This window comes from Salmo salar, chromosome 24 (genome assembly GCF_965601325.2).
Source record: "Salmo salar chromosome 24, fSalSal1, whole genome shotgun sequence".
Classification (NCBI taxonomy): Eukaryota; Metazoa; Chordata; class Actinopteri; order Salmoniformes; family Salmonidae; genus Salmo; species Salmo salar.
In genome coordinates this window covers 15,571,597-15,596,232 of record NC_138314.1, presented here as the reverse complement: position 1 = coordinate 15,596,232, position 24,636 = coordinate 15,571,597, and the positions used below count along the sequence as shown (strand labels likewise).

The window sequence follows — 24,636 nt, the reverse complement described above, 5'->3', positions numbered from 1 at the left end:
ATGTTAAAGTGGAATTTTGTTTTTAGAAATGTTTACTAAAAAATTCAAAACTGAAATGTCTTGAGTCAATAAGTATTCAAGCCCTTTGTTATGGCAAGCCTAAATAAGTTCAGGAGTAAAAATGTGCTTAACAAGTCACATAATGTGTTGAATGGACTCACTCTGTGTGCAATAACAGGGGTTAATATGATTACTCTATCTCTGTACCTCACACAGATAATTGTATGTAACCTCCCTCATTCGAGCAGTGAATTTCAAACACAGATTCAACCACAAAGATCAGGGAGATTTTCCAATGCCTGGCAAAGAATGGCACCTATTGGTACCGTAGATGGGTAATAAATAAAAAGCACACACTGATTATCCCTTTTGAGCATGGTAAACTTATTAATTTAGCTTTGGATGGTGTATCAATAAACCCAGTCACTACAAAGATACAGGCGGCCTTCCTAACTCAGTTGCCGGAGAGGAAGGAAACTGCTCAGGGATTTCATCATGAGGCCAACGGTAACCTTAAAACAGTTACAGAGTTTAATGGCTGTGAAAGGAGAAAACTGAGGATGGATCAACATTGTCGTTACTCCACAATAATAACCTAAATGACAAAGTGAAAAGAAAGAAGTCTGTACAGAATGAAAATATTCCAAAACATCCATCCTGTTTGCAATAAGGTACTAAAGTAATACTGCAAAAAATGTGGCATAGAAATTCGCTTTTTGTCCTGAATACAAAGCGTTATGTTTGGGACAAATTCAACACGACAAATCACTGAGTACCACTCTTCATATTTTCAAGCATGGGTGGTGGCTGCATCAAGGACTAGGTAGTTTTTATAAAAAGAAACGGAATAGAGCTAAGCACAGTCAAAATCCTAGAGGAAAACCTGGTTCAGTCTGCTTTCCAACAGACACTGGGAGATGAATTCACCTTTCAGCAGGACAATAACCTAAAATTCAAGGCCAGATATACACTGGAGATTCTTACCAAGACGACATTGAATGTTCCTGAGTGGCCTAGTTAGTGTTGACTTAAATCTACTTGGAAATCGATGGCAAGACTTGAAAGCGGCTGTCTAGCAATGATCAACAACCAACTTCACAGAGCTTGAAGAGTAAAAAAATAATAATATTATGGGAAAATATTGTACAATCCAGGTGAGCAAAGCTTAGAGACTTACCCAAAAAGACTCACAGGTGTATTCGCTGCCAAAGGTATTGACTCTGGGGTTGAATAGGTATCTAATCAAGATATGTTAGTATTTTATTTTTCATGACATTACTTTTTTATTTTTATTCTTCCACTTTGACATTAGAGTATTTTGTGTAGATTGTAAAAAAAAAAAAGACAGACATCAATTTTAATCCCAACTTGTAACACAGCAAAATGTGGAAAAGGTCAAGGGGTTGAATACTTTCTGAAGGCACTGTAGGTCTTTATGGCTCGGCCTTCTATAAGTCAATAAATTCACCTTGTTAGTGTAAAATAAATATGCTATAGGCTATACAGAGCTGTGGTCAGGTCCATTCGGGTCCCAATGACAATCAAACAGGATCCGACCTGGGCCGAGGGAAAAGTTTGCATTTTGGACCCAGACCCTCTCGGGTGTTTGGGTGGACCCGTGAAGACCTCTAGTGTGAGGGAGAAAGAGTGTCTGAGTAAATGGATTCTTGACCTATGCCCTTTGGTAGTTCATTTACAGTGCAGGACAGTGTGTGCATTAGTCTATTAGCAGATTCATGATTATTGTGGGCTCTGTCTGTGACAAATTAAATTCTGCATTATGTTGGGCAGATATTGCTAAAAGCACCCACCCTCTGCTTTAGCTCAGCGGGCTAATGCAGTCATAAGTCTCACAGAAGACCTAAGTTTAATACCCTGTCATTTAGCCTCAGCCTGACACTGCCCTAGTAAGAGGGAGATACCTGTAAGGGGTTTAGCCAATCATAAAAGGATTGGAAATGGGGCAATTCGGTCAAATGCCAGATGGGCTGGTCCATCTTTAGCCCAGTGTGCTTGTCTATTTATACTTTTTTACTGCAGAAATATGGATCATTATTCGGCTAATAATGAGGGACTTGAGAGAGAGAGATTGTCCGGTGTGTTAGAAATGCCTGGGCTGATTTCTTGTTCCAGTCCGTCCATGTTGCCTGTCCACCCTGCTGTGTGATATTACTCTACACAGAGGGTGGTTCGGACGGCCCAGCATATCACTGCGGGCGAGGTCCCAGCCATTCAGGATATACACACCAAGCGGTGTCTGTGGAAGGCCTGAGAAATTGCCAAAGACTCCAGCCACCCCTGCCATAGATTCTCTCTGCTTCCGTCCGGCAGGCGGTACCAGAGTATCTGGTCTCGGACCAACAGGCTCCGAGACAGCTTCTACCCCAAGCAATGGTGCTTTTTAAACAGATAGACAATAGCTGCCCACCCCCACCAAGGACTATATGCACTGACTATGCACTCTTACTGGTCTCTACCCACACACGCCTACATTGACACTCTTGTGCACACTCACACTTAACACCCACACACACACACACACACACACACACCCTCATTACCACGCAGACTACCACTTATGCTGCTGCCATATTGTTTATTATTATTATTATTAATCCTGCTACCAGTCACTTTCTCCTAATCTCTGCCTAGATATGTACATACAGAGTGGGAAATGAACAGCTGCAGTGGCTGGCGGATGGCCAAGTTTTACCAGCCACTCCATTTTCTTACCAGACAAATTTTTTTTCAGGATAAAATAAAGAATTAAGATGCTTCACAGAAAACACTAGCCCACACTTTCACCACTGTAGCGTTGAGATTCTCTCTTCCAGACTGCCACACACACACACACACGTTTGTTTTTTTACATGTGGGCTCTGGATTGGAAAACAATAATGCTCCCAAATGCTCTATGACCACCCGCTAATGTGGCTGGTAAAAATAGACATTCTACCAGCCAATGGCAAAATCTACCAGCATTTGGCTGGTGGCTGGTGTTAATTTCTCACCCTGTGTACATACTGTATCTACCTCAACTACTCCAGTATCCCTGCACATTGTACATTTGGTACTGGCACTGACCCTCTATATAGCATGCAAATCCTCTTTTTTATTTTGTGTTTTTGTTTGTTATACTATATTAAATACTGCGTTGTTGGGAAGTGTTTGCAAGTTAAACATTTCACTGTACTTGTGCATGTGACAAATAAAACTTGAAACTACTAACAGATGACGTACTCTTGGCGGTTGCTGTTGTCTCCATTAATAGACAGATGCGGTAAGCAGGCCCATTTAACCCAGTAAACCACATCAGGGCAGGAAGGGGATGTGAGGGGATCATGATCATCGGGCCCAGCAGAGCACCTCTGGCAGGAGAACTGTTGCCTGGAACTGCTCTGTCTAATGGCTGGAGTACCGTCAGTCCGGCATATTGCTGCATACCACACACACACACACCACACACCACACACACACACCACACACACCACACACACCACACACACACACACACACACACACACACACCAACCAACCAACCAACCAACCAACCAACCAACCAACCACAGTCTCAGCTGAAACAATGCACCTAACTGGAATGAGCCGTCCTAAAACTGTAGTCTGTTATTGTCAGCCTATATTGTTATGACTATAGCAACAGTGGTGATACTGAAGATGGCTAACATTGCATTAAACTGACAGCTATGGTTTTACTGTCATACAGTAGTCAATCTTTAACTCGTGGTACAGCTGCTTACCGTTTTATAGCAAAGTGTTTGGAGTCCGTAAGGGGGGGGGGTTACATAAACATAATTAAAACCAGAGGAATATAGCAAACACATCTGAGCTGTGTTCCTAGTTAACACAATACACACAATACTAGAGTACAGTCGTGGCCACTAGTTTTCAGAATGACACAAATATTAATTTTCACAAAGTCTGCTGCCTCAGTGTCTTTAGATATTTTTGTCAGATGTTACTATGGAATACTGAAGTATAATTACAAGCATTTCATAAGTGTCAAAGGCTTTTATTGACAATTACATGAAGTTGATGCAAAGAGTCAATATTTGCAGTGTTGACCCTTCTTTTTCAAGACCTCTGCAATCCGCTCTGGCATGCTGTCAATTAACTTCTGGGCCACATCCTGACTGAAGGCAGCCCATTTTTGCATAATCAATGCTTGGAGTTTGTCAGAATTTGTGGGTTTTTGTTTGTCCACCCGCCTCTTGAGGATTGACCACAAGTTCTCAATGGGATTAAGGTCTGGGGAGTTTCCTGGCCATGGACACAAAATATCAATGTTTTGTTCCCCGAGCCACTTAGTTATCACTTTTGCCTTATGGCAAGGTGCTCCATCATGCTGGAAAAGGCATTGTTCGTCACCAAACTGTTCCTGGATGGTTGGGAGAAGTTGCTCTCGGAGGATGTGTTGGTTCCATTCTTTATACATGGCTGTGTTCTTAGGCAAAATTGTGAGTGAGCCCACTCCTTTGACTGAGAAGCAACCCCACACATGAATGGTCTCAGGATGCTTTACTGTTGGCGTGACACAGGACTGATGGTAGCACTCACCTTGTCTTCTCTGGACAAGCTTTTTTCCGGATGCCCCAAATAATGGGAAAGGGGATTCATCAGAGAAAATGACTTTACCCCAGTTCTCAGCAGTCCAATCCCTGTACCTTTTGCAGAATATCAGTCTGTCCCTGATGTTTTTCCTGGAGATAAGTGGCTTCTTTGCTACCCTTCTTGACACCAGGCCATCCTCCAGAAGTCTTCGCCTCACTGTGCGTGCACATGCACTCACACCTGCCTGCTGCCATTCCTGAGCAAACTCTGTACTGGTGGTGCCCCGATCCCGCAGCTGAATCAACTTTAGGAGACGGTCCTGGCGCTTGCTGGACTTTCTTGGATGCCCTGAAGCCTTTTTACATTTAACATTTACATTTAAGTCATTTAGCAGACGCTCTTAGCCAGAGCGACTTACAAATTGGTGGATTTTTTTCACAACAATTGAACCGCTCTCCTTGAAGTTCTTGATGATCCGATAAATGGTTGATTTAGGTGCAATCTTACTGGCAGCAATATCCTTGCCTGTGAAGCCTTTTTGTGCAAAGTAATGATGACTGCACGTGTTTCCTTGCAGGTAACCATGGTTGACAGAGGAAGAACAATGATTCCAAGCACCACCCTCCTTTTGAAGCTTCAAGTCTGTTATTCGAACTCAATCAGCATGACGGAGTGATCTCCAGCCTTGTCCACGTCAACACTCACACCTGTGTTAACGAGAGATTCACTGACATGATGTCAGCTGGTCCTTTTGTGGCAGGGCTGAAATGCAGTGGAAATGTTTTTGGGGGATTCAGTTCATTTGCATGGCAAAGAGGGACTTTGCAATTAATTGCAATTCATCGGATCATTCTTCATAACATTCTGGAGTATATGCAAATTGCCATCATATAAACTGAGGCAGCAGACTGTGAAAATTAATATTTGTGTCATTCTCAAAACTTTTGGCCACGACTGTACATACACATGCAGGTAGGCCTCCTGCCTCAGAGAGGATATTTTATTTACATTTACATTTTATTTTTAACTGCATTGTTCCGAAAGGGCTCGTAAGTAAGCATTTCAAGGTAAAGTCTACACTTGTTGTATTCAGCGCATGTGACAAATAAATTAGATTTAGGCTAAACAAACAGCGATGGATTACACTCATAACCATGGTCCGCACCGAATGTGAGGTTGTAACACAAATGTCCATGGAGGAGTGGTGTGTGTGTGACTGTGTGTTGGTCGGTTCTTCAATCCCTGTATGGACCTAAAATCCCCACAAGGAAAATGCTCCCTCTTTAGGACATTTCCCACGTCCCCATGTGGACAAATGCTATTTTAAGCTTAGGGTTTAGTGTTAGGGTTACAATTAGGGTTAGGGTAAGGGTTTTGGGATAAGGTTAGGGGTGAAATAGGATTTTGAATGGAAATACATTTTAGGTCCCCACAAGGATAGAAGAACAAAATGTGTGTGTGTGTGTGCGCAGGTGCACTCACTGGGCTGTGGAAACTGAGTGTGTGTCAAGACACCGGGGGTGTTTCTCAATTTGCGTACTACCGTGCTCTGAGCACGCAAACTGGAGCATACAATGGTCAGAGTATGTGGAACGGAGCACGGAGGGCACTTCTTGGGTGCGTACTTTGTTTTTGTTCTCCTTTCGAAGCATGCATCGACGCAAACTTCAAAATATTTACAGGATTGTTGACGTAACGTGACGCCTAGACGCCACCGTGTAAAACGATGGAAAATGTTATTGAAATCAGTGGTGGCTGTTTTACAGTTGAAGCGAGAAAATAAACTCAGACTTCTTAATGAAATGTTGCCCGTTCACATCTCCATATGTTGCCTGACTACAATCCATTTATCATGATACGTTAATAAATACATACTGTGCTAATTCTGACATGTTTACCTGCCTACAATACCCGCTGTCGTGTGGGTAGATCGCATGACCATAGCCAGTTAGCCCTATTGGACTTACTATCTAGCTACCCACAAAGAATTGACAGCTAGTCATCTACCTCGCATAACATTTAGATTTAGGTCGTTTTTGCCAGTTTAAACCAGCTGGCTAGCTAGATGATGATAACTATTGACTTATAGCTAGCTGATAATTATTAAGTAAAATGGTTTGCTTTGTGTATGTCTAGTTTAGTCTCTATTGCCATTATCCTGCCTGGAAGAAGGTTCAGTAAATGGGGAGATACAGCGTGAGGTAATACAGTAAATGGAGTGCGAGTGCTTCTCAAATGTAATGTTTTATGCGTTCTCCACACTCTCGTCCTCACGAGAACGTACTAATAAGAACGTCCTCGGAGAATACACTCGGAGCATAAGAGTGTGGAGCACTGTAGTATGCATATTGAGAAACACACTGGGTTGTGGTTGCGAGTGATTTAGTCTGGAATGTTCTATACAGGAACGGGGGTGCTTCCGGTGACTCAGCCACCCCACCCTAACCCAGGCCTCAAACAAGCACTGTATTCCAGGAATTCTTGAATACAGCACCCCCCTCCCCAATTCCCCCAGCTTACTGGTTACCTCTTCCTTTACTTCTCTATCCCCCTCTATCCTCCCTCCTCCTGAGAAATGTCTGGCAGCCAGTGGAGATATCTCCTCTTTTGGCCTCTCCTCTCTGATGTTATCGTCTGATTTGATGCTCCATCCTAACCCCTGACCCCCTCACAGAGCCGGGTGAGGCCCAGTGGAGACCTAGAGACACGAGTCAGTTTGTGTTTTTCCCCCATCATGGTTAAGGAATGGGGAGGGCAAGGTGATCCTAGATCTGTGCCTAAGGTCAGGAACAACTTGACCTGGAATTTAGCCAGTATCACTGAATACTAGTACTGAAAATGGTTGAAAACCTTCAGGTGGTATGTTGTGGTTGTAACCAACCATGTTCAGTATTCACTGATATTGGCTATATCTTCAGATCAAGAGGCTTCTTCTCATTAGGACAATGATATGCTCAATGATGGAGATAATCTACTACTGAGAATCAGTGGAGATATGTCTCTCTGAAAATGATGACCTGCTGGGAGAGAAGATCACATCACACTCTAGATCAGACCTGTGTCCCAGTTGGCACCATATTCCCTATGTTAGTGCGCTACTTTTGACCAGGGCCCTGGGCCCTTCACACTCTAATGAATAGGGTGCCATTTGGGAGGCACACTAGAGATCAGGGCACATTCTCAGCCTACTCCGGGAAGCCCCTGTCAACCCACTAGCAGAGGTCTGTGCTGAATCAACCATGTAAACATGCTGCTGTTTACATGGTATTTACTTAGAAATAACGTGACATGGTAATTACACAATAATTACATAGTTATTAGTGTTCGGCATCTGAGATTCTCTGAAACGAGCACCACCATGTACAGTTTTGTATTTCGTAGTGTTGGGTTATTTGAATTAAATAAGCAGCAGAAACTACTGCTGCATGTTATGGTATAATGCCTCAGTAAAAGCTAAATGAATAGCAGCTGTCATTGAATATAAAGCTTTCCAGAGTCAGCCTAATATCCTGTTGTTGTCTGTCTGCCTGCCGTATGCTACTGTATGCCCACACTGTTTCCATGGGCTGACTGTGATGGGTGCCACCACCGCCTAACCTTTTTGGAAACGACATTTAAGAACATCCTCCTCAGAAAATTGGACCAGAACGGGACTTCTTTTAATAGAGGGAGTGATTTTGGTACCAACTGTTTTCCCCACCTTTAGGCAAATGTCAGCAACTGGTGCCTTTTTGTTTTTTCCTATAATTTTTTTTCATGGAGGGACGACTCCAGCAAATCCCACTGCTTCTATGGGTGTTTCAGTGTTTCCACAAGCACATGTAGTACAAATTTTTGTTTGCCTAAAAAGCACCATTTTGGTGACCTGTGGTACATTCTAACGCTAGATTATATTTTCATCCAGCAACTATCAGGAAATAAAACTGATCAAACGTTCACACTTTTACAGTGTTAGTTTCATCAGTACAATCAGTACAATATGATATAAAACAGGAAAAACATAATTTTGACTACACTGGGCCTTTAAAGAATCATGTAACAATTTGAGATTCTACTTTTAAAAATCCACCTTTCCAGATACAAGTCTCTCACCGTTGCCGCTTGCTATAGACCACCTTCTGCCCCCAGCTGTGCCCTGGACATCTCCAGCTGTCCCCCATCTATCTTCAGAGCTCGTGCTGCTAGGTGGCCTAAACTGGGACATGCTTAACACCCCGGCCATCCTACAATCTAAGCTTGATGCCCTCAATCTCACACAAATTCTCAATGAACCTACCAGGTACAACCCCAAATCCGTAAACCATGGGCACCCTCATAGATATCATCCTAACCAACCTGCCCTCCAAATACACCTCTGCTGTCTTCAAGCAGGATCTCAGCGATCACTGCCTCATTGCCTGCGTCCGTAATGGGTCTGTGGTCAAACGACCACCCCTCATCACTGTCAAACGCTCCCTAAAACACTTCAGCGAGCAGGCCTTTTTAATCGACCTGGCCCGGGTATCCTGGAAGGATATTGACCTCATTCAGTCAGTAGAGGATGCATGGTTATTCTTTTAAAAGTGCTTTCCTCACCATCTTAAATAAGCATGCCTCATTCAAACAATGTAGAACCAGGAACAGATATAGCCCCTAATTGAGAATTTCAATAAGCATTTTTCTACAGCTGGCCATGCTTTCCACCTGGCTACCCCTGCACTCCCCACAGCAACTTGCCCAAGCCTCCCCTATTTGTCCTTCACCCAAATCCAGATAGGATTTGCAAAATCTGGACCCCTAAAAATCAGCCAGGCTAGACAATCTGGACCCTCTCTTTCTAAAATTATCCACCGAAATTGTTGCAACCCCTATTACTAGCCTGTTCAACCTCTTTCGTATCATCTGAGATCCCCAAAAATTGGAAAACTGCCGTGGTCATCCTCCTCTTCAAAGGGGGAGAGACTTTAGACCCAAACTGCTACAAACCTATATCTATCCTACCCTGCCTTTCTAAGGTCTTCGAAAGCCAAGTTAACAAACAGATCACCGACCATTTCGAATCCCACCGTACCTTGTCCGCTATGCAATCTGGTTTCCGAGCTGGTCATGGGTGCACCTCAGCCATACTCAAGGTCCTAAATGATATCATAACCGCCATCAATAAGAGACAATACTGTGCAGCTGTGGCCAAGGCTTCGACTCTGTCAATCACCACATTCTTATTGGCAGACTCAACAGCCTTGGTTTCTCAAATGACTGCCTCGCCTGGTTCACCAACTACTTCTCAGACAGAGTTCAGTGTGTCAAAACGGAGGGCCTGTTGTCCGGACCTCTGGCAGTCTCTATGAGGGTGCCACAGAGTTCAATTCTCGGGCTGACTCTTTTCTCTGCGTACATCAATGATGTCGCTCTTGCTGCTGGTGATTCTCTGATCCACCTCTACGCAGACGACACCATTCTGTATACTTCTGGCCCTTCTTTGAACACTGTGTTAACTAACCTCCAGACGAGCTTCAATGCCATACAACTCTCCTTCCGTGGCCTCCAACTGCTCTTCAATGCAAGTTAATATAAATGCATGCTCTTCAACCGATCGCTGCCCACACATGTCCAGCATCACAACACTGGATGGTTCTGACTTAGAATATGTGGACAACTACAAATACCTAGGTGTCTGGTTAGACTGTAAACTCTCCTTCTAGACTCACATTAAGTATCTCCAATCCAAAATTAAATCTAGAATCGGCTTTCTATTTCGCAACAAAGCATCCTTCACTCATGCGGCAAACACCCTCGTAAAACTGACTATTCTACCGATCCTTGACTCATTTACAAAATAGCCTCCAACACTCTACTCGGCAAATTGGATGCCATCTATCACAGTGCCATCCTTTTTGTCACCAAAGCCCCATATACTACCCACCACTGCGACCTGTATGCTCTCGTTGGCTGGCCCTCGCTTCATATTCGTTGCCAAACCCACTGGCTCCAGGTCATCTATAAGTCTTTGCTAGGTAAAGCTCCACCTTATCTCAGCTCACTGGTCACCATAGCGGCACCCACCCGTAGCACGCGCTCCAGCAGGTATATTTCACTGGTCACCCCCAAAGCCAATTCCTCCTTTGGCCGCCTTTCCTTCCAGTTCTCTGCTGCCAATGACTGGAACGAACTGCAAAAACACTGAAGCTGGAGACTCATATCTCCCTCAATAACTTTAAGCACCAGCTGTCAGTGCAGCTCAATGATCACTGCACCTGTACATAGCCCATCTGTAAATAGCCCACTGCCTCATCCCCATACTGTTATTTATTTTATTTATTTTTCTCCTTTGCACCCCAGTATCTCTACTTGCACACTCATCTTCTGCACATCTATCACTCCAGTGTTTAATTGCTATATTGTAATTATTTCGCCACAATGGCCTAATTAATGCCTTACCTCCATTATCCTACGTCATTTGCACACACAGTATATAGACTTTTTCTATTGTATTATTGACTGTATGTTTGTTTATTCCATGTGTAACTCTGTGTTGTTGTTTGTGTCACACTGCTTTGCTTTATCTTGGCCAGGTCGCAGTTGTAAATGGGAACTTGTTCTCAACTAGCCTACCAGGTTAAATAAAGTTGAAATAAAATAAAAAAGTCTGCTGGCTTCCACAGGCTTCAAGCTTCCTTCTCAGCTATCCACAATACAGCTATGATTGAAGAATGAAGCAGGTGTTAAACATTGGCTTTGCTACACAGAATGCAGCAGTTGACTACTTCATTGTCAACACTTTGAATTAAATCAGTAGACCGATATCAATATCTTTGAAAATACCATGTACTGTAAGTATCATTAGCTTTTAAAACAAGTAAATGTGTTTTATTTTAGCCTCACTCTGGTACATAATATGATGTCTCTCCACTAGTCTAACTATTGTTCCTGTAGTGAAGAGGATTCACCATCTTCATCGACTGTTTTCATAATTTATCTGCAGATAATCGCCAAAAAGCCTACCAGTATGAACATTTGGGGGCCAAATGAACGGCTCTCGTACTGATGCAATTCGGTAGTCTACTGACAGGGTTGGGTAGGTTACTTTCTAAATGTAATCCGTTACAGATACTAATTACCTGTCCAAATTTGTAACAATGTTACTTTTGGATTACCCAAACTAATGTAATCTGATTACATTCAGTTACTTTTTGAGTACTTTCCCCTTAATAGTCAATTAGAAGAAGACAAAAATGTATGTTGCAAGTTGAACAGAATCTATTGTAGGATAAATCAATGTTAAAGTTTACATAGCTGGCCATATATGGATGTTAGATTTTACTTTATGTGTTGGTTATGTAGGCTTCTTCTAACTAAACCATCGCTTTCTACTACATATAATAACACCATTTAAATTATATATTTCCATTAAAAAAACAACGTTTATCAGAATTCCAGTCATTCTAATAAATGTTATACCCCTTGATCTTCAAGAATATGACTTGGAAATATGGAAGTATAGATTAGCCAAATTGTTTAACCTGACCAAAACACTAAAACTAAGGACGTATCTGCCAGCCCTACTCTGTTGTTTATGATTTTGTTGTCATGGAGGACTGATTCGGCTCATTGATTCGAGTTGAACAATAAATGCTGTGCTCATGGAATGGCATGCTTTGAGCACTACTGAAAAGTGCTATTTACATGTGAAAAATGAATGCCATGTGCTGCATTTGCTATAGGCCTATTGTTTCACTTTTAGTTGGTGACACTTTGATATCTTGATAATATGCAGCTGTTTAAATGGCAAATCCACAGATGAAACAATAACAAAACGGACCTCTGTTTTGGTAAAAAGCTAAAGGAATGGACATGGAGAAATGTAACCACTCTCAGATTAATAGACCAAGCTATGGATGGACTGACCATCCATGATATCAACATTATTGTTTTAACCATGTTTATGAGGCTATACAGTGTTTGTTTACATTGACCATTTTTACAAACATTGGAGAAAAACAAGCTTATATTTTGGGTTCTCATGGAGTGTGACAGTTGAACTAAACTCATGAGGCATTTAAGTTATATTCTTCAAGAATCATATAAGTCCAAAAAATGGATGTAGCAACTAGAGATTGCCCCTTTTACGTCTATCAAGTGTGTGCGTTTTGAGCATATGTCCATTAGGCCTTTGGATTTTTTTATTTAGATTGAGAAATAAAAGCCCCACTTTTATTCCACAGGCTGGGATCCGCACTATGCAGCTGTTGCAAGAGCACATTTTTCACTGGCAGTCCACTGGTTTCAAAAACAATGATTGATAGGCAACCTAAACTTCTTGTCCGGATCGATACCATGGACATAGAACTACATTGTATGATTTTATGAATGGCCAGGATATATGAGATCGACTTTATTCAGTCAGTTCGACACCTTTTATGAACTAGTCAAGCTTGCTGTTCGTCAATCAAAGCACAGTAAATAACAGCAGCATTTCTACTGGCCCTGACATGGTGCATTTCTTAAGGATGGAATGCTTTTTCTCTATATTCAGCTATTAATATAACATAATAATAATAATAAAATGTAGTTATTACACGTATTGAATAGCTGTGCAATATAATTTAGCAATGCAAGTCATTACTCAATTTTTTAGAATTGTATTAATTGCATTCATTTTTGTTCCTAAAGTATGTCATTTTGAGATTTGAAAATAAGATGCTGCCCCCTTATAAGAAACATTCCGAAAGAGGTATGGACATGGCTACAATAGGCTTGCCAAGAAAAATGATAGGTGTATTTCTATGGAGCTTTCTTTTTGCAGACTATCAACAGTAGCCGGCACATTGCTATTATTTACTATTGAAGTTTTACTTTTGTAAATCCCTTTCCCTAAAATAAATAAGATCAGCGAGTAGATTGCTGGGCGCTTCTTTTTGATGATATGACATTTACGGGTGTAGTCATCAATGGTAAACTGCGACAGAGCAGGTAAATGTTGAACTGGAATGCAAAAAAATGCACTGAAAAGTTACTGACCTGACAAGATCCACTGCCCAACACATGTTTTTACTGCGGGCCATCATTAACCTCTAAAAGTCTACCAAGGATCATTTAGCTAGGCTATTTGTTTTAGAATTTTAGGACCCCTTTAGGTATCCCCCCAAAAAAATATAAAAAGTATTTGATAAAATATTGAATGTGTGCTTTACTACTATAGCCCATAGTAACGCATTGATAAATGACAAAAAAGAAAGAAAATGACATCATAAGGTTTTGAAGTGTCTGCCCTAATTCTAGGAGATATAAGAAAGTTCAGTAAATATATTTTTGGGGACACATATTTAAGTCCAGTGACTGAGAAGACTGCCCTTTCTACATTAGAGTCATTAGTTTGTAGCCCAAACTGTCCGGATGCTATAGACAGAAGTTGGCACTTCAGCGTTACCGACTTCAGGCGAGTCCTGCAGGGCTTGTGGGGGTCGTAGAGCAAATCGGAGTACGGCATCGTGTAGGCCAAACCGTTCGGATGCTACAGATGTTTTCGTGAGAAGAATGATTTTCGGCATGTCTCATGATCTGAGACACGGCTGTAGCTCGGCCATCTTCCACCACAGATGCGGAAGGCCGTGAAACACGGCAGAGATATATATCTAGCTTAAACTGACGGATTTAGATAGAGATGATTGTATTATGTCACTTACAGTAGGGGGGAAAGTATTTGATCCCCTGCTGATTTTGTACGTTTGCCCACTGATAAAGAAAGGATCAGTCTATAATTTTAATGGTAGGTTTATTTGAACAGTGAGAGACAGAATAACAACAATATCCAGAAAAACGCATGTCAAAAATGTTTTAAATTGATTTGCATTTTAATGAGGGAAATAAGTATTTGACCCCCTCTCAATCAGAAAGATTTCTGGCTCCCAGGTGTCTTTTATACAGGTAACGAGCTGAGATTAGGAGCACACTCTTAAAGGGAGTGCTCCTAACCGCAGCCTGTTACCTGTAAAAAAGACACCTGTCCACAGAAGCAATCAATCAATCAGATTCCAAACTCTCCACCATGGCCAAGACCAAAGAGCTCTCCAAGAATGTCAGGGACAAGATTGTAGACCTACACAAGGCTGGAATGGGCTACAAGACCATCGCCAAGCAGCTTGGTGAGAAGGTGACAACAGTTGGTGCGATTATTCGCAAATGGAAGAAACACTAAAGAACTGTCAATCTCCCTCGGCCTGGGGCTCCATGCAAGATCACACCTTGTGGGGTTGCAATGATCATGAGAACGGTGAGGAATCAGCCCAGAACTACACGGGAGGATCTTGTCAATGATCTCAAGGCAGTTGGGACCATAGTCACCAAGAAAACAATTGGTAACACACTACATCGTGAAGGACTGAAATCCTGCAGCGCCCGCAAGGTCCCCCTGCTCAAGAATACATATACATGCCCGTCTGAAGTTTGCCAATGAACATCTGAATGATTCAGAGGACAACTGGGTGAAAGTGTTGTGGTCAGATGAGACCAAAATGGAGCTCTTTGACATGAACTCAACTCGCCGTGTTTGGAGGAGGAGGAATGCTGCCTATGACCCCAAGAACACCATCCCCACCGTGAAACATGGAGGTGGAAACATTATGCTTTGGGGGTGTTTTCCTGCTAAGGGGACAGGACAACTTCACTGCATCAAAGGGACGATGGACCGTGAAAATGGGTCGTGGATGGGTATTCCAGCATGACAATGACCCAAAACACACGGCCAAGGCAACAAAGGAGTGGCTCAAGAAGAAGCACATTAAGGTCCTGGAGTGGCCTAGCCAGTCTCCAGACCTTAATCCCATAGAAAATCTGTGGAGGGAGCTGAAGGTTCGAGTTGCCAAACGTCAGCCTCGAAACCTTAATGACTTGGAGAAGATCTGCAAAGAGGAGTGGGACAAAATCCCTCCTGAGATGTGTGCAAACCTGGTGGCCAACTACAAGAAACGTCTGACCTCTGTGATTGCCAACAAGGGTTTTGCCACCAAGTACTAAGTCATGTCATTTTTGTTGTTATTCTGTCTCTCACTGTTCAAATAAACCTACCACTAAAATTATAGACTGATCATTTCTTTGTAAGTGGGCAAACGTACAAAATCAGCAGGGGATCAAATACTTTTTTCCCCCACTGTAGATTGACGCACGGGTGCACAAGCATTTCGCTACACTCGCATTAACATCTGCTAATCATGTGTATGTGACCAATAACATTTGATTTGATGTGAGCAATAATGGCACACCTTTCAACTATGCCAAAAGAGGTCAAATTATACCCAATCCATTGAAACGGCTGTGTGTGTTGCGGTGTGTTTCAGCTGCAGAACCTGGGGGTGAACCCGGCTAACATTGGTTTCAGCTACCTGACCATGGAGTCTGACAAGTTCATCTGCATCCGGGAGAAGGTGGGCGAGCAGAACCAGGTGGTGATCATAGACATGGCCGACCCCAATAACCCCAGCAGACGTCCCATCTCTGCTGACAGTGCCATCATGAACCCTGCCAGCAAGGTCATCGCCCTCAAAGGTAGGGTACCACCACGACCTTACGCTCACCTCCCAAGTGGCACCCAATTCGCCCATGTAGCACACAACTTATGACCAGGGCCCATAGGGCACTATGTAGGGAATAGGGTGCCATTTGGGAGTCACATTATGACCCCGCTCCCTGACCGACCCTCCCTGGGCTCCTTATCCGACCAGTGTTATAACAACCAAAACGCTCTGTTACAATGCACTCACTATGTAGTTTCTTGTTAATCCAATGCTGCTGCTATGGTAATTGCAGCATTACTACACTACACCGCAATACGAGCAGCCTATTTCTTCATTTGTTCCTGAAAAGTTCCCTAAAAACAGTAGCTGCGTATCTGCTTTAGCGTGTGTAGTATTCACACAGGATTGCTGTTTATGTAATTCCAGCGTTAACATAGCTGTCAAAAGAAGTGTTGGGTGTATCTGTTATAATGCACTATTTCCTCCCGTGCTATAAATACCAGGAGTCAGTGCACTCAGACATATTGCCTGAAGTGTACTAAATTGGTCATGTAAGTTGATTTTCCGCCACTGCTTCTAGCCCTTAGAGCCCCAAGCGCTTTAGCCTTCATGTCTGTATCGGTTTGCCTTACTTCTGATGCTTTCTCTTCAGGCTTTGCACAACTCTCTCTACCTCTCTCTCCCCCTCGTTTTTTCTTTGACTGACTCTTTGCTTTCTTCCCCTTGCTTTCTGTCATCTATCAGAGGGTGAGTGTTTCTCTCTCTCTTTCTCTCTCTCCCTCTCCCTCTCTCGCCGTGAAGTCTGCCTATCTCTCCTTCTTCATCTCTCTCTTCCTCTTTTTCTCAGACTGACTCATGGCTTTCTTTCCCTTGCTTTCTGTCTTGTCACCTCTCAGACGGTGAGTGTCTCTGTCTGCCTGTCCGTCCGTCCGTCTGTCCGTGGTGTCTTTGGTCATCATGTCCCTTCTCATAAAAGCTTCACCACCTTCTTAAACCACTGAACTCATGTATTCTGGTTACTTCTGACAAGTAACCGGATCAATGAGACTGTTTTGTGGACAGAGGAGCATTTGATTCTGTACATTTGAATCCACACATTGTAACTGTCCCACATGGTAACCCCCCACACCCCCTGACTGTGACCTCTCAAGATTTAGAACTTTTCAGTTTCAGTCAGTTTCCCCAAAACAGCCCCTCCCCCACACACACCCTCACATACTTTTATGAGAACCATACACATGTTAGCATGACCTGTTGTATGCTGGTAGACTGTGTGTGGTATGCATCATCAGACATCATACACACTGGAAGGTGTGTGTGGTGTGTGTGTGTGTGTGTGTGTGTGTTAGGGCTGGGCGGTAAACCATAAAACACAGTATAACGGTATTCATTCACGGACTGGTTTGGATTTGATTTGTTACATGAAATAATTCAGTAATGACTCAAAATAATTAGGGCAATCATCTGTTTTTATCGCCAGTGAGAAACTGCTAACAGCTGAGAAGAGAACTGCTAGCTAACTTGCAAGCACAACATGTCAACAACAATCGTCTGACTACCCCTAGTGGCGAAAGTAAGAACTGCAATTGAAGCCGAAAATGCAGTCAGAGGAGAATGATTGTTCTGTCAAGGATGTTTTGTTGTTGTTGGGAATAGCGATATACTAAGACAATGGCAACTTGACATGGTGTGTAAGTGATAGCAAATGAGTGCAGGAAATGAAGAAATGGATTACAATGCTGGAATTGAACAAATAACTATGCAAATGGAAACAATGTGTCGAGTACCAGAGTTAGAGGCTACAAAGAGGATTTTGATTCTTATGCAATATTCTACAAAGAGAACTACCTTACTGTCAGTTTTAACCTTTATTTTTGGCTGAAGTTTGGTTGAAACAATTAGAATGGGGAAAGCCCATTAAAACCATATCGCCCAGCCCTAGTGTGTGTAAGAGGTTTTGGTCTCCAGCCCTAGATCTCTCTCTACAGTGTACCAGGTATGTCGTACCTTTTCACCTACATGTTATGGTCTCTGTGAAACCAGTTCCGTTCCTCGCTCACTTCACTGTGCAAACCTAAAACTACAGGACATTCTGTCAGTACTAGTCTAGTTTCATCTTCAAATGCTGTCCCTTAGGCTTAGTTCCATTTTAAACTGGTTGTGATATGGGAGGTTTGTAAAGTATGGAGACTAATGAGTGTGAAAATCACTCTCCGCATGCCAGAGACTAGAACAGTTCAGTAGTAGGCAGCAACACTGATTCTAGAAGCTTTCTCACTTTTTCTTCAAAATAGTCTAAATGGCTATGCCTCTGTTAAGAATACTTGGCCCTGGAATGTGTGACAAATTTGTATGTCTTGTTATTTTATTTTTGTAACCTTTTTTTCACGACCTAGGAGATTGAGAACACATTCTCCTTTACAGCAACAACCTGCGGAAGAGTTGCAAAGTTGTCCTGGAGCATCTGTCTTCTAGATACTATCTATTAGGTCTATTTAGCGTGTTATCTATCTACCTCCCTCTTTATCCCCACTGCCTCCACGCTCTCACTGGACAGGGAAATTGAGCACTTTTGACTCATAGAAATCCAGTTTGGCCAGTTTGCTGGGAACTTAAAGGGATAGTTTACACACGCTACAGATTTGTGCAAAGTACAAATCTCATCAACACCTAGAAAGAGGTCCATGATCCTGGATAGTCAGCTAGCAACCCAAATGATGTGAGTTCACTAGCTACAGTTTAGCATTAGCTTCATTCAGGTTCAGGGCAAAACAATGCGTTGTCTCACTGTTTCGCCTCTCTCCCCTCCCTCGGCTCTCAGCTGCTAAGTGCCTGCAGATCTTCAACATTGAGATGAAGAGTAAGATGAAGGCTCACACCATGACCGAGGAAGTCATGTTCTGGAAGTGGATCTCTGTCAACACCGTCGCCTTGGTGACTGAAGCGGCCGTCTACCATTGGAGCATGGAGGGGGACTCGCAGCCCATCAAAGTGTTTGATCGGCACGCTAGTCTGGCCGGATGCCAGATCATAAACTACAGAACAGACGAACAGCAGAAGTGGCTCCTCCTTATAGGGATCTCGGCACAGGTACACACACACACACACACACACACACACACACACTCCTTATGATCAGTCTTCTATTGTCTCACATACAAACCCATACTTCACAGCGTGTGCACACATCAGACATACAGTGTAGGTTTTGTATTCTAAAAGCACCGTACTTCAGTTCTTTTCTAGCATGTTCAGATAGTGATGACATCCCGTCTTTTCTATCCTGCAGCAAAACCGCGTGGTGGGGGCCATGCAGCTGTACTCTGTGGACAGGAAGGTGTCCCAGCCCATCGAAGGCCACGCTGCAGCCTTCGGAGAGTTTAAGGTGGAGGGCAACACGAAAGCCTCCACTCTGTTCTGCTTCGCTGTGCGCAGCCAGGCTGGGGGCAAGGTGAGAACCGGACACTGGGGGGTATACAGGCATAGTGAACCTAGTAATGATTCCATAACAAACCAGGACACCCTCTGTAAGCATTACTTGTGACTGGAGAAACTGGAGGAAGCTTGTGGTTGACTCTTCTGCAGTTGAATGATGATGATTACTTAATGCATACGTGCATACGGTCAGTATGTGTGGTTAGTATGCGGTCACTATGTTGACCTGTGTGGTTGTGTTCCAGCTGCACATCATAGAGGTGGGTCAGCCGGCTACAGGGAACCAGCCGTTTACTAAGAAGGCGGTTGACGTGTTCTTCCCTCCTGAGGCTCAGACAGACTTCCCCGTCGCCATGCAGGTAAGGACCCCTAAAGACCCACCAGGGAAGGACCCACTCAGGGTGCGTCTCTCAATGCCTGAATGAATGAATGAATGAATGCATATCAGTCGAGCCAGACTGAATCTGTTGGGAGGTTTTCTTAATGCATATTCTGAAGCGGTTTGTTTTCTGTTTGAGTTTACCCTTCTCTTGGCAACACTTACTTACTTACCAGTAACCTGCACAGACATCTCTATGTTCAGGATTCTTTAACTATTGAAACACTTAACTAGCCATTCAACAATGCTGGTAAGACATTGGTGTTGTACACTGCTATGATAAGACCTAGGTGTCTTTGGCCCATACAGAGTGTATCATCTCTGCATCCCCGGTTTCTCTGTCCTCAGATTGGCACCAAGCACGGTGTGATCTACCTGATCACTAAGTATGGCTACATCCACCTGTATGACCTGGAGTCAGGAGTGTGTATCTACATGAACCGCATCAGCGCCGAGACCATCTTCGTCACCGCCCCCCACGAACTCACCTCCGGCATCATCGGGGTTAACAAGAAGGGACAGGTAAGAATGTCAGACCTATTAGAATTACAATACGGATGTATACAACAGGATCTCTATGGTCGTTTTGTTATGGGTGGATACCAGGGAAAGCATGTACACATATACACATTATCCAGCTAAATAAAACTTATTTATATATTTTTTAATTCATTTTTGTGTCATGTTCTTTCTTATGTTTTTTGAAAATCATCACAGAAAATGAGTTATTAATCCATTGATTTATTTGAGTCATAAATGTTCTGCATCCCCCTCAGGTGTTGTCAGTGTGTGTGGAGGAGGAAAACATAGTGAACTATGCCACCAACGTGCTGCAGAACCCAGACCTGGGCCTGAGGATGGCCGTGCGTTCTAACCTGGCCGGGGCTGAGGAGCTGTTTGCCAGGAAGTTCAACACACTGTTCGCCCAGGGCTCCTACTCCGAGGCTGCCAAGGTGGCCGCATCCACACCCAAGGTAGGTCAGACGCCGGAAACCCCCAACCAGAATTTGGGGAAGGTTACTGGAATTTTGTAACACTGTGAGGGGAAAATACAGTCTCTTTCTGGATCCTCCTTAGCCTTGCTATACACTTAGCAACAATAACATTGAACTTCTGTATCTTATCCTCTTCCTCTCCTCCAGGGTATCCTGCGCACAGCGGAGACCATCCGTAAGTTCCAGAGCGTGCCAGCCCAGCCGGGCCAGGCCTCTCCCCTGCTGCAGTACTTTGGCATCCTGCTGGACCAGGGCCAGCTCAACAAGTTTGAGTCTCTGGAGCTGTGCAGGCCCGTGCTACAGCAAGGACGCAAGCAGCTGTTGGAGAAGTGGCTGAAAGAGGACAAGGTAGTACTGACTGGAGATGGAGCAGTGGATTGGGCAGCCTTGTTACTATGCTCACACACACATCAAGACTAAGACTGTGTGTATGTAAACAGAAGTCCCCCACGGGCCTCCCGAGCGGCTCAGTGGTCTAAGGTACTGCATCGCAGTGCTAGCTGTGCCGCTAGAGATTCTGGGTTCGAGTCCAGGCTCTGTCGCAGCCGGCCGCGACCGGGAGACCCATGGGGCGGCGTACAATTGGCCCAGTGTCGTCCGGGTTAGGGGAGGGTTTGGCTGGCAGGGATGTCCTTGTCCCATCGCGATCTAGCGACTCCTGTGGCGGGCCGGGCGCAATGCGTACGGTGTTTCCTCCGACACATTAGTGCGGCTGGCTTCCGGTGGGCATTGTGTCAAGAAGCAGTGCGGCTTGGTTGGGTTGTGTTTCGGAGGACGCACGGCTCTCAACCTTCGCCTCTCCCGAGTCCGTACGGGAGTTACAGTGATGAGACAAGACTGTAAGTACCAATTGGATACCATGAAATTGGGGAGAAGAAGGGGTAAAAGTAAAAAGAGGTCCCCCCTCTGTGCTTGTATATTTACCCTGAAATTGCAGTATAGCTAAAGTTTATTTGTCGAATGTGTGTTGCGTGTGTGTAGCTGGAGTGTTGTGAGGAGCTTGGTGACCTGGTTAAGGCAGTAGATCCTACGCTAGCCCTCAGTGTCTACCTCAGGGCCAACGTACCCAGCAAGGTGATCCAGTGCTTTGCTGAGACCGGACAGTTCCAGAAGATAGTGCTCTACGCCAAAAAGGTACACTTCACTCTGAGAATGGATGGACCTCTCTTTGGATGTGTTGCAAATAGCACCCTATTCCCTATATAAGACACTACCCATATGGCTAGTGATGCACTATGAAGGGAATAGGATGCTATTTGGGAGACACGACTCTCATAGTATCTCATAGCATTCTGCCATGATCATGATTTATTAAGACAACACTGTTTTAGTAGTACATTTGATTGATCTGAAGTACCTAGTTTTAAAATGTCAGCTTGCCCATTTGTCTTGTCAGATGACAGCATTATGTGGACTCTCTCTCTCTCTCTCTCTCTCTCTCTCTCTCTCTCTCTCTCTCTCTCTCGCTGTTTCCCCTCTCTCTCTCCCCCTCTTTTCTCCCTCTCCCTCCCCCTCTTTCCTCTCCTAGGTGGGCTACTCTCCAGACTGGGTGTTTCTGTTGAGGAATGTGATGCGGGTCAGCCCAGACCAGGGTCTACAGTTCTCTCAGATGCTGGTGGCAGATGAGGAGCCCCTGGCCAACATCAACCAGGTAACACACGCACAGACGCACAGGCCTGCATGAACAGACACACTGCCCAATGAGGGGCCTCCCCGGTCTGTTATTCCTCCTTTTTAAGGGCATATCAACTTTCCCTCCTCTTGTCTTAACTGGCTCTGGCTAAAGGTTGCCCAGAAGCATAGACCTATGGGCCCTGGCCAAAAGTAGTGCACTATATAGGGAATATGGTGTGAATTTGGGACATACCCCTAGAATCAGCAGTTTAGAGGTAACTTCATCCCATCTAATCCAGCAATGCACTTCCTTATTCAGCAGGATTATGTCCCTGTGACTCTTGATTACCTCTTTCTCTACTGTTATTGGCTGCTAATGTCCCCCCCCTCTCTCTCGTGATTGGTGTAGATAGTGGATGTATTCATGGAGGGAAGTCTGATCCAGCAGTGTACCTCCTTCCTATTGGACGCTCTGAAGAACAACCAGCCAGCCGAGGGACACCTACAGACACGCCTACTGGAGATGAACCTCATCCACGCCCCCCAGGTACAAACACACACACACCTTTCATAATGTCTGTTGTGTTTCTGTTGGTGCAGTATGTGTTGTGACTGGTTCTGTGTGCATCCAGGTCGCCGACGCGATCCTTGGCAACCAGATGTTTAGTCACTATGACCGTGCCCACATCGCCCAGCTGTGTGAGAAGGCTGGACTGCTACAGAGGGCTCTAGAGCACTACACTGACCTGTTTGACATCAAACGGGCTGTCGTACACACACACCTGCTCAACCCTGAGGTACGTAGGTGTATGTGAGGTGGGTTCAAATGTAACCTCTCTTGTTCTCTTCTCTCTCTCTCGTGGGTTCTACCCAGCTGCTACTAGCTTCTACCCCCAAGCCATAAGACTCCTGAACAGCTAATCAAAGGGCTACCCAGACCCCTCTTTTACACTGCTGCTACTCTCTGTTTATAATCTATGCATAGTCACTTTAACTCTACCTACATGTACATATTACCTCAACTAACCGGTGCCCCCGCACATTGACTCTACCGGTACCCCCTGTATATAGCCTCACTTGATATATTACTGCTGCTCTTTAATTATTTTGTTACTTTTATTTTCTATTTTCTACTTATCTATTTTTTACTTAACACTTATTTTTTTCTAAACCAACAATGCTTTAAGTAGTTAAGGGCTTATAAGTAAGCATTTCACTGTAAGGTCTACACCTGTTGTATTCAGCACATGTGACAAATAAAATTTGATTTGTGTTAACCCTCTCCTCTCCCTGTAGTGGCTGGTGAACTTCTTTGGCGCCCTGTCAGTAGAGGACTCAATAGAGTGTCTTCGGGCCATGTTATCAGCCAACATCAGACAGAACCTTCAGCTGTGTGTCCAGGTGGCATCTAAATACCATGAGCAGCTGGGAACAAACACCCTGGTGGAGCTCTTTGAGTCCTTCAAGAGCTACGAGGGTACGTCTGGGTCTTGCTTCTCTTATTTTTAATAACGTGTCGGCTTGTGGTCTATGTGGTCCAGCTGTTAGAGCCACAGACACTGGCACACATGCACAGCCTAGGACACGAGAGCCTAGGACACGAGAGCCTAGGACACGAGAGCCTAGGACACGAGAGCCTAGACTACCATATGTTTTCACAGGGAAACTAGGAAACCTATTCAATTGTGAAACGGTGTTCTTCCTCTCCCAGGTCTGTTCTACTTCCTGGGCTCCATAGTGAACTTCAGCCAGGACCCTGACGTCCATTTTAAATACATCCAGGCGGCCTGTAAGACAGGGCAGATCAAGGAAGTGGAGCGCATCTGTAGAGAGAGCAACTGTTACGACCCGGACAGGGTCAAGAACTTCCTCAAGGTACGGGGGGCTACCCTAGCAGTGTTGGTTAGGTGAATGTTTATTTGTAAGTCGCTCTGGATAAGAGTGTCTGCTAAATGACTAAAATGTAACAGCCGTTAGTCTGGAAGACTACAAACCAGGTTCACTAGCTTTCAGTTGCATGTAAGATCGGAAGTGACACGAACCAGACTGAATTCTCACCTTTCTCACCAGTTGTTTTATGGGATATCAGCTTCCTTTTGCAAATGTAATAAAATGCTAATGAAATGTAACTATTGATGTTCCGTGTTGCCTTTCT

The 24,636-nt window shown here is 44.1% G+C and overlaps 1 protein-coding gene across 2 annotated transcripts in view; it reads left to right on the top strand.

Moving 5' to 3' along the window:
• LOC106585059 (clathrin heavy chain 1) overlaps window positions 1-24,636 on the top strand; it is a 40,652-nt gene that overhangs the window by 3,439 nt on the left and 12,577 nt on the right. For both annotated transcript variants that reach the window (XM_014170820.3, XM_014170819.3), the window contains exons 2-14: window positions 15,882-16,089; window positions 18,880-19,148; window positions 19,348-19,509; window positions 19,739-19,852; window positions 20,221-20,394; window positions 20,649-20,846; window positions 21,015-21,215; window positions 21,849-22,001; window positions 22,396-22,518; window positions 22,891-23,028; window positions 23,114-23,278; window positions 23,778-23,958; window positions 24,193-24,356. In XM_014170820.3, coding sequence (XP_014026295.1) covers window positions 15,882-16,089; window positions 18,880-19,148; window positions 19,348-19,509; window positions 19,739-19,852; window positions 20,221-20,394; window positions 20,649-20,846; window positions 21,015-21,215; window positions 21,849-22,001; window positions 22,396-22,518; window positions 22,891-23,028; window positions 23,114-23,278; window positions 23,778-23,958; window positions 24,193-24,356 — 2,250 coding nt within the window. The remainder of the gene's footprint in view (window positions 1-15,881; window positions 16,090-18,879; window positions 19,149-19,347; window positions 19,510-19,738; window positions 19,853-20,220; window positions 20,395-20,648; window positions 20,847-21,014; window positions 21,216-21,848; window positions 22,002-22,395; window positions 22,519-22,890; window positions 23,029-23,113; window positions 23,279-23,777; window positions 23,959-24,192; window positions 24,357-24,636) is intronic.